Source organism: Aphidius gifuensis, linkage group LG5 (genome assembly GCF_014905175.1).
Source record: "Aphidius gifuensis isolate YNYX2018 linkage group LG5, ASM1490517v1, whole genome shotgun sequence".
Lineage (NCBI taxonomy): Eukaryota > Metazoa > Arthropoda > Insecta > Hymenoptera > Braconidae > Aphidius > Aphidius gifuensis.
The window spans coordinates 6,737,633-6,748,767 of NC_057792.1; the positions used below are offsets into that span (position 1 = coordinate 6,737,633).

At 22.5% G+C, this 11,135-nt stretch overlaps 2 protein-coding genes across 2 annotated transcripts; both read right to left on the bottom strand.

The window, feature by feature from the left end:
* Window positions 1-1,413, bottom strand: LOC122857389 (somatostatin receptor type 2-like). Its single transcript, XM_044159532.1, has one exon. The coding sequence runs from the start codon at window positions 1,377-1,379 to the stop codon at window positions 111-113; it is 1,269 nt and encodes a 422-aa protein (XP_044015467.1). The 5' UTR covers window positions 1,380-1,413; the 3' UTR covers window positions 1-110.
* A 6,076-nt stretch (window positions 1,414-7,489) lies between these two features.
* Window positions 7,490-9,823, bottom strand: LOC122856305 (leucine-rich repeats and immunoglobulin-like domains protein 2). The gene is made up of 3 exons (XM_044157999.1): window positions 9,553-9,823; window positions 8,794-9,177; window positions 7,490-7,746 (listed from the first exon to the last, which is right to left on the bottom strand). The coding sequence occupies exons 1-3, from the start codon at window positions 9,821-9,823 to the stop codon at window positions 7,490-7,492; spliced, it is 912 nt and encodes a 303-aa protein (XP_044013934.1).
* Window positions 9,824-11,135: the final 1,312 nt, after the last annotated feature.

Below are 11,135 nucleotides of genomic sequence, written 5' to 3' on the forward strand. Positions count from 1 at the left end.
TAAAACTACTTGTCATTGAAAATATTTAATCAACAACTGACAAGGTAAATAGAGGTGTCATTTTGTTACTAAAAAAAAAGTTATTTATCAATAAAATTTGATATGTTTCATTAAACTTGTGTAAGTAATGTCAATTGTGTATCATTTTTAGGACTCATTGTATCTTTGTCAAAATTAGTAACAGCTATATTCGATCTCGAAGTCATTGTAACAGTTGTTGATGATGTTTTACTAATAAGCAAACCTCTTTCACCATCCTCATCATCAATATCAATTTTTGATGTACCACCAGATGTTATTATTTTATTATTATTTTTTTTTTTTTGTAAATTATTATTATTGTTATGATTTTTTTTAGGAAATACACTATTTTCAATGTGTAATGTTGCATTAATATCTTTACCAGCAGCACATGTGCATGCTTTTAAAAAACTTTTTTTAAAATTATCACTTAAAAATGCATATAATATTGGATTCATAGCACTATTTGAATAACTTAAAAAACCAGCAAGTAAAAATGCTGTTATTGATATACGTGATTGACATTGTTTTGGTGGTGTATATATTAATGCAACTTGTGTTATCCAATACGGTAACCAACATAATACATAAACAGTTATAACAGTTAATACTAATTTTGTAACTTTACGATGTGAACGTTTTTTTTCTTTAGATTTTTTTTTTGGTCCAACTGTTTGTAATTTTCTAATAACAAGAAAATAAAAAATTAATATTAATATTAATGGTATTGCAAAACCAAGTATAAATGAATATAATGTAAATGTTGTTTGTCCACCATGATTATCTGGCCAATAAATATTACAACTAATAACACCACCATCAGCTTCACCAATATTTGCATATAATACAACTGGTATCATAAATATTGCACTTGTTAACCATGCTGTTATTGATACTATTTTTGATATAAATGGTGTACGCATTTTTGGTGATGTTATTGGATGACATACAGCAATATAACGATCAGCACTCATTATAAATAAAAATATACTACTTGTAAATTGATTAATACTTGTTGTTGTCATATATGCTTTACACATTAATTTACCAAATGGCCAAGCACGTAAACTCATTGTTGTAACTAAAAATGGTATACCAATTAAAAAACATTCATCAGCAATTGCTAAATTAACAATATACATATTTGTAACTGTTTGCATTTTTGAAAAACGTAATACAACATATATTACAAGTGTATTACCCAATAAACCAACAATACATACTAATGAATATAGAATTTGATTAACAAGTGATACTATTGGTAAATCAGCAGCACAATTTGGATTTATTCCTGTTTCATTATTAAATAATGTATCATTAAACATCATTGATATTGATGAATTATTTATCCCCGTCATTTTTAATCAATATTTTTTGTTATTCAATTTTTTTTTTTTTCCTTTTTATATACTATATCAACATTGTCTTCTTTTTTTGGACAGCTTTAATCTGAAAAAGATAAAAAAAAAAAAATTTATTAAATAAGTTTTAAATATTTTTACGTAAGTGGGACGCTTCGCGTCACCTACGTATTGGATTTGTCTACCGAAAATTAAAAAATGCTCTCATTTCTTAAGTAATTGTCAGAGACACTTCGTGTTAGAACCAAAAGAAGCGTATTTTCAATCTCTTTAATTTGTATATTTTCGATTTTTTCTCAAATAATTATTAAAGTTGCCAAAGCCAAAAATGTTAAAAACCTTTTTTTCTTTTTTTTTTTAAATATTAAATAACTTTTTATCTGTAAGCGTGATTGATTTGCACCGACTAATTAAAAGTTTCCTTTTATTTTGATCTTTAAATCGCCGCTATTTTGAAAACGATATCTTTAAAACTCACGGAGTTATTAGAATTCTAATAGAAAAATTTGATGTGGCTGTTTTTTTCCCGATTTACATTGGAACCCAACAAAATCATGTTTTGTGGAGATTCGACGCGCAGTGTTGGCAGCCCTGCTTAGTTCGTCTCACTCACACAGATGAACATATGTTTATGATAAAATTTCATAGTGTTGTGACTAAACAATATGACATTTTATTTGAAAAAAAAAAAAAATTACACTAACTAATAATTGCACATAACCCACCGAAGTATTGAAAATTTTAATTTTCGTTATATATGATTTTTATTGGTTGAAATTATTTCGATTGAATTATTATGATTATTTTTTTTTTTTTCGAATAAATATAGAAATAGATAATTTTAATGTACATATGTGAATTTTTTATGAGATTGTATATGTAATAACCGGAAAAATATTTGTACTTGAAAATTTGTGTAAAAAAAATTTTTTATTACTGGGTTTTATATATGTTAGAAAAATATTTATATAAATGTATTTGGACAAGACCAAAGCAGGCCAAAGTGATTTGGTATGAGTGTTTGTTGAGAATAAAAAAATAAAGGTTTATGCAGATTTTTTTATATATTTTTTTTTATTTTTATTATTCGCTTTTAGTACTGTGTTCATAAAGCTGATCGTTTGTAAGCTTTAGTTTTTTATTATTATTATATTTTTTTTTCGTTATTTTTTAATGTTATGTATGTATATTTTATTATATGGACAGAGGATATTTATGATGACGTTTATGATGATAATACAGGGTAAAATTAATTTTAAGAAGTATCGTAATAAATATATCAACGGTAAAATTTTTGATCGTTATTTTGATAAATGTGCTTATTTTTTAGGTAAATTTTTATTTTATAATAATATAATAAAAAATTTTATGTAAAAAATGTCTACAATTGAAATTTATTAAATAATTTTTATAACAAATGAAAATTTTTTAAAAAACAATTACATTTTTATAGAAATATTTTTAATGTTTTTTATAACTACAATGAATATAGGTTGTTTTAATAATTTTTTTATTTTAATTGCTCATAAATTTGTAGAGTATATTGACAGTTAAAATTTAAACAAACAAATTTTTTTTTTTTAATTATATAATTTATCATAAAATAAATTTATTATCAATTTTTTAATTTGATTATTTGATTGTTACTGATTTTAATATTTACCATAATTTCCTAAAATTTGAAATTTAAATTCAACCTACAAAAAGCTTTCTAAATTTAATAAAAATTTAATTTTAATAATAAAAAATTTCCATAAATGATTGATCATTCAATTGATCAATTTTCCCAATAAACGTATTAAAAAATAAACCATAATATAGTGTAATAATTCATATAAAAAAAAAATCATTAATATATAAATTTATATAAAATTTATTATTGCCAATATTTTGATTTTAATATTGACAGGTCAATATGCAATTTTAGCGCTACTATAGCAATGCGTCATTCATTCTTGACAGTGTAACGAAATGTTTTCCTCACGTTTATGTCACTTGGGGAATAAAGCTCGGTTTATTGATTACTTCACACTTACTCACACACACAGAAATTAAATACATAAAATTTTATATATATTTTTTTTCTTCCTATTTACAATCATACTAATTAGAAAAATTCTCCGAGGCGTATATCAAATACCACCTCAACTGTAAAAAGAAAAAAAAAATAAATATTCAATAAATTAGCATCAAAATATACTTTCATGATGATTTTACATTTTTTCATTACTCCATTATCGATTGTTTTTTTTTTTTTATCTATTTTTGTTATAATTTAATTAAATTTTTATGTTCTTCAGTAAAAATGTTAATTTATTATTTTTTTTTTTTGTCATCTATTTATATTGTTTAATTAATTTATCTATAATATATGGTTATTTTTATAGATAGATAAATTTTTATATACGTGAATGATGAAAAACAATAGTCATTGAGGCATGCTTTTTTTTGTTTTTTTGAGCTTATCTATTTGGCCATTTGCGAATAGCTGTCGAGGCGAGAAAATGTATAATTGGCACTGTGGGTGGTAAATAAATGACAACATGTATATTTTGTGTGTATATTGTTGGTGTGTATATGATACTTGTGTTGGTGGTTACTGATGAAAACAGTTGAAGAAAATTGGCCTCCCATGAGACTTGCTCATTGTTCCGATTAAATTCACCAAGTTTAACTCAACAAATTCCTCCAGAGATGTACATTAATTTTTATTAATTTTTTTTCTTTTTTGATTATTCTTGGTCTCTTTTTAATATTTATTAATTTATGTATATATATATATATTTTTTTCATAGAAAATTGATTGCAAAGTATGTATATGAAAAATTTGAAGATAAAACGTTATATGCCTATACAGTATTTATTAATGAAATATCAAAGAGTCAAAGTAAAATTGATGAAAAAAAAATTCATGTCAAGTAAATATTAAAAAATATATCCTTAGGCAATATATGCCATGAATTGCTGTTCGTTTAAATCGATATTTATGGCTAGTTATATAATATGAAAAATATGTTTGAATGTGATTATAATTTATCCGTAAATTTCCATACATTTTGGTTTATTTAATTTCATCGTTTCGAAATTGAACTAAAAAAATATTGTATTTATTTTACTCATACCGGAATTTTCAATGGATATTCAATAATATTTTTTTACTTTGTGTATTTGATATTTTTTATTTTGAAAATTTTTCATATTGGTGTATTCTCGTTTTACAAAGAATAATAAATAATTACCATCAATTGTATATGATATTCTGGATTACACAGTAACAGAGATATTTTTTTTTCGTTTTTATATTTTTTTGAAAAGAAAATTAAAATTTTCAAACGATATTTTTTTTTTCAACGTTGAATGACACTTTTCGAAAGCAATATACGTATTTTATTTTTGTTTTTTTGAAATCGATTGTTAGTATAAACTACGAGAAATATCGTGTAAAATTTTCAAGTCACTGGACCATTTAATTGTGATATTTATTAAAAATAAAAAAATTTAAAACCGGCTCTTTTGAACATGCAAAAAAATTGAAAATGATGGCTTATTAAAAGACTATATTAAAAGAGAAAACAAATATGGAACACAATATGTATGGACTTATTTTATAGAGAAAATTAGTAGACAAACATTTTAGAAAAAAATAGATATCTTACTTTAAATATTCCATCATCAAATTAATCATCATAGTATTAAAATTAAAAAAAATTTAAAGAAAGGAAAATTCAGCGATATTGAAGCTTTTACTCTAGCCGTTTGTGATAAATTTTTCCTTCTTTATTTTTGTGTGTAAATAAAAAAAACAAAAGTTTATCTTCCTTCCCTCTTTAGTGTTTTATTAAGATTGTACCTCTGAGAGTACTAATTTTTTACCACTATGTATAGTACAAAACACAAAACACTAATTCAAAGACAACTACAATGCGGTATACTTATGTCTATTCTATCAACAAAAAGAAAAATAAAAACCGAAAGAAAAGTAGGAATTAACAACTAGAAAAAAAAAAGCAAGTAGTTAGTTCAATCAATAGTCAGACAAATTTGTCAACTATAAAATTGATTTGTTTTTTCTTAATAGCTACACGATGTATACTTGTAGTAATATTAATTACCGAAAACAGTTAAAGAACTCAACAAATGATCTATTGTTATTAAAAAAAAAATTTGTCTTTTTTTGCTCGTTCGTTAGAGATTCATTTTTATATTAATAAATTTTTTTCTTCGTCCAACTATTTACACACATGTGAAAATAAACAATTAAATTTAGATAAACTTAATTTTTTTTTAGTTTACAGTTATTCAATAATAAAATTTTCTTTTAAATCATTGGATCTCTTAGTAATAGAATCTCAGAGTAATAGAATAAAAAAAAAAAAAAAACTAGAAAAAAAAGTGATTACATTAAAAGTAACATGAAAGTAGCATGAAGTTTAAAATGCGTAAAAAAAAAATCTCCATCTTTAGCGAACAAAGCACAAAAAGTTAGAGAAAAAAATAAAAAATAAAAAAATGTGTAGATTACAGGTAGAAACTTTTAACTGCTGTTCAAGCAAAGGACGGAAAAAAAGTATTCTTTTTTCACCCTGAGAAAAGTGTAAAACTTTATGTGCAAATGTTCATCAATTGAATTTATATTCTCTCCAGTTGTAAAAGAAATTTTTTTTTAATCGAGTCAGTTATTTATTGAAAGCAAAAATTCGTCAAAAATGATAAGATATTTTTAGATCTCTTTCTCTAATTAACTTTGTCAGAAAAAAAAAAAAATATTTGAGATTTAAAAAAAAAAGCAAAAATAAAAAAGCCAAGCCAAATCAAGATTTGAATAAATTGGATGTCAGCTAAAATACGATAGTCGTTGTGGTTTTAAGTACAAAAATAAATTATTTAAATTTTCTAATGGCAAAGAGCTTTAATTTATGGTTCATGAGATTTTTTTTTTCTTTTCAAAGCAAACAAATAAAAGATAAGAAAAATATTGTTCAAATAAGTTATTCAAACAATCTTCAAAGTACTATATATTACTCAAGTCATGTTCTAATCACACTTTCATAAATTAAAATTATTCAAATTATTATTATATGAGTTATATAACTTATAACAAATTCATATTTACATAAAATATAAATTTTAATTCGTAATATCATTACTTATCCTCATACATTATTAATTGTGAAATTCTTTAGTTGTTAGTTTACATCGTGAAAATTAAATATTATAGAAAGTCGCTTTTTATTTGTCAATAATTTGATTTTTATTTAGTTGAAAATAATAATAATTTGTGGAAAATCGAAATGGCTCATAAGTTTACTTTGGATAATGCAATAGAGGATTTTTATTTAAAACAAATTAAGTTGGTCTTATTTTAAACTAATATAATTTATATATAAACATTGTATCATTTAAAATATAGACACAGTTTTTTTTATTTTTTCATAATTAAATAATAAATTATTATACATTTATTATACATTATTATATTAAAATATTATATTCATTAACAGCATTACAATTTTTTATATTATTATTATTTCAAATTGATTAGTATAATATTAAGAAATTTCTACTTGTAGCTTTATATATTATTTTAAAATTTTAAGACTGAATACTGAAAACTTATTTGAGTATATACAATTTAGATCATCTGTTGAATAACTCAGAGAATTTAATACCTGAATTTTTAAAGCTCTATAGTTATTCAAATAACACAAATTCAATTTTTTTAACAAATCGAAATATCAAACTTCTCTGCAAAGTTTATCAGTAAAAAAAAATAATTTTTGTAAATATATTGATAGAAGAACCTAGCACTTCTACCTTGTCGATGAAATCTGGGGAATTTCTTAAAGGCATTTTACGTGTAAAAAATTCCCCAGGTTGTATCGACAAGATAAAACTGCAAGGTAAAACCTCCTTTACAGGTGTGTAACTCAATCATATGTATTATATTTCATGTGTAACTCGCAAGCTAATATTAAATATCATGTGTAACTCAAATTCTATAATGTATATATTAATGTATATATTAAATAACAAACGAGCATTAAATATTATTTTTAACATTGATAAATCATTGATTCATTGAGAGTTAATTTTTTTTTATTTTTTATTTACCCACGTGATGCTATAAAATAAGAGCCACATAATATTTTACATTCTTCACATGCTGTATTTTTTTGTGATTCAAGTATTCTGCAATATATTTCAGTATCATATTCATTATCAATATAAACAAAAGTAAATTTAGAAATACCCCAAGCTGGATTAGACACGATAATACCAGAATTATTATGCAAGTATAGATCTTTAACTGTGGTATCTTTAAAGGCATCATTTTCAATACGTTTAATTTCATTGTATGATAAATCTAATCGATCAAATTTAAAACCATTAAAAGTATTCGTTTTAATAGTATCAATTTTATTGTGACTCAAATTAAATAAATTTATATTTTCAATACTAGATATCATAAATGAATTAGCATCAATATCTTTAATTTCATTATTGTTTAACAAAAGTACAGATAAATTTTTAAGCCCTTTAAATAGATTCATTGAAATAGAAATTATTTTGTTAAATGAAAAATTTATATATTTAAGATTATTCAATAAATCAAATGTACCAGTTTCAATTTTCATCAATTGTGTATTAGTAATTTTTAAATTCTCAATTTGTGAAATACAATTTAATGCATTTTTTTTCAATTCACGAATAGAACCACTTGTATAACGAATATCAATTAAAGAATTTGGTATATTTTTAGAATATGAATTTTCACAAATATTAACACTTGAATTTTCAATAATTTCTAGGGTTTTTAAATTATTAAGATTTTCTAATACTTGACTGAGATGTACATTTTCAATTATTTGAATTTTTAAATATTTAAGAGATATTAATTCATCAAACAATTGATATTGTAATCTTATCGGTCCAACATTTAATTCTAAATCTTCTAATTGTATCAAGCCATCAAATGATTCAGGATAAATTATAAATTCATCACCACTATTATTAATGATTAGCGATTTAAAATATGCTCGAACATTTGAATTTTTAAATGTGTATCTACGAATTGATGATATACCAGATAATTCAAGTGTACTACTTGGTGATAGAAATTCCAGTAAAAAATAATATACAAATATATTAACAGATGATAAAGAATTTAATTTTTTACAAATTTTCCACATATTTTGATAGAAACAATTTGTTTGTATTTTAGAATCATCTAAATACAATTGAATTCCATTTTTTTCAAGTTCATTATTATTATGTATATATACTTTATCAAGATACATATTATTAAATGCATAATTATCAATACTTTTTAATTTATTATTTGATAAATCTAATTCATTTGATTTAACACCAAAAAATGTATATTGACTTATAAATTTCAACTCGTTAAAACTCAAATCAAGCATTGATAATGTCTTGCTCTCAAATGCTCTGTCATCAATACTATTTATCTTATTATGAGAAAGTATTAGTGTATTTAAATTTATTATTTTTTTAAAAATATCTCGATCAATATGTGTCAGCTCGTTTGATGATAAAACTAAAGTCTTGACACTATCAAGTCCATCAAATGCACTAGAGTCAATATTTTCAAGACTACTATTTGTTATACCAAGATATTTAAGTTTTTTTAAACAAAAAAAATCAGCTGGTTGTAGACTTATAAATGATCCAAATGTATAACTAAGACGTGAAATATTTAGTTTAATATCTTTACATTTATTAACATCACAAACAGAAACTTTTTCAGCATTAGCAATTTGTAAATTTTCTAATTCTAAACGATTTACTAACTGACAAACAAAAACATTAGATTTTTCAGTACTATCAGTTGTTGAAATTTCAAGTGTTTTTAATGTTGATTTAACATTATCAAGAATAAATATATTAAATTGAATTTGTTTAGTTTTTAATTTTAAAACTTGAAGATTTGATAATCCTGCAAATGAATTTTTATTGAGATTTAAATTTAATTCTGTTGATTGAATTATTAATGTTGTTATTTTTAAATCATTAAATGCATTATGTTCAATTGATGATATATCATCAATTATTATAAATGTTTTAGTTTGATAATTATCAATTACAAGACCACCGACAAAATAAAGTTTATTTGTTTGTGTTTTACAAATTTTAAAATAATGATATTCACTTGTATAACACATGTATGGTTTTTTTGGAATAATAAATTCTTTATTATTTGGTCCAAATGTGCTATCATATTTTTTATAATCCATGAAGACTAGTGTAGTATTACTAATACCCCACTTGGATATATTCACATCGAAAAATTGATTTTTAAAAAAATATATTTCATCAATGTCTGTACTATTAAATGCTCTATTATCGACAAACATTAGTCTATTTTGTGTTAAATCAAGAAGATTGCATTGAAAATTTTGAAATGTTTTTGCTTGAATCATGCTTAATAAATTGTAGCTTATATTTACCAATGATAGCTTTTTATTTTCAATTGTTAATGCTCCATTATCAATTTTATTTATTGAATTTTTGCTCAGATCAATAATATCCAAACTTTCAATATTAAATACATTTGAAGGTATGTAAGTAAGTTTATTATTTGATACTAAATTCAATGTTTTTAATTTTTCTAATCCATCAAATGCACCAGGTATAATTGACGTTAAATTAGTCTCAGTAATTGTAAGATGTTGAAGATTTTTCAAACATATAAATGATTTTTTAATTAATGTTTTAATATAACCACCAGTATATTTAAGTTGTAATATGTTTAGATGATCATTATTCATATGACAAATATCAGCATTGTAATTATTTAACAATTCTAATTTATTTAAATTAAAATGTCTATTTAAAATTTCATTGAGATAGTGTGTTGTTTCATTGGCTATTTGTATTTTGAGATATGCCATATTATAAAGTCCATGAAAAATATTTGGATAAAGCGAGACAGTGGCTGAATTAATTTCCAAATTTTCCACTTGTTGTAAACGTGAAAATGTAAATGGTTCAATGTGCAATTGAACATTAGCCAAATTAAGTTGTAAAGTTTTTATTGATGAATATGATATATTTTTAAATGCATCTTTTTGAAATCTTTCAACTTTTTTATTAATTATTTCAATTTTATTTTGATAAGTTTTGATAATTGAATCATTATCATCAAAAGTTATCCAACAATTTGTAAAATCACAATTAGGTGTCTCCGAAAAAACAAATGATAAATTTATCATCAATGTTAATTTAATTATGCCCGAAATATTAATATTATACATCGTGAATATATATTATTTCATAGCACTGATTTAAAATGATACAATGAGTTTAAACTGACTGTGAAAATTTTTATTTATTCATTTCTTTTATACGAAAAATAATTAGCTTCATTTCAATATTTTCATTATCAGTTTGTTTTACATAATAAAGAGGTCATGGAAATGTACTGCTTTTATTTTTGGTAATCAACGTTTGATTTATTTTAAATTGGTAATGACACAATTAACGGTGTCAAGTTTGTTTGTTCTTTTTTATTCGAGCATCATGTAATTTATATTATTTTGATAACAGTGAGATGCGATAAGCAAATATTCTCGTCTTGTTAAATAAGAAAAAAAAATATTAATTTAAAAGAAACAATTTTTAATCTTTTTCTATGACGTAGATTATTATTTAAATGATTATTTTATTATTGTATTGTGGTAGAAAAATATAAAATTTAAAAATTGAATTAGATTTTATTTAAATTATAAAAAA

What these genes read in the sequence shown, in the direction of transcription:
- LOC122856305 (XM_044157999.1), bottom strand. Translation starts at nt 9,823, where the DNA reads ATGATTCAAGCAAAAACATTTCAAAATTTTCAATGCAATCTTCTTGAT. An exon ending in ACCATACATGTGTTATACAA is followed by an intron (nt 9,178 to 9,552) that starts GTGAATATCATT and finishes TAAATCGTTTAG; the next exon opens with AATTAGAAAATTTACAAATT. An exon ending in ATTATCAATGCTTGATTTGA is followed by an intron (nt 7,747 to 8,793) that starts GTTTTAACGAGT and finishes TTGATCGATTAG; the next exon opens with ATTTATCATACAATGAAATT.
- LOC122857389 (XM_044159532.1), bottom strand. Translation starts at nt 1,379, where the DNA reads ATGACGGGGATAAATAATTCATCAATATCAATGATGTTTAATGATACA.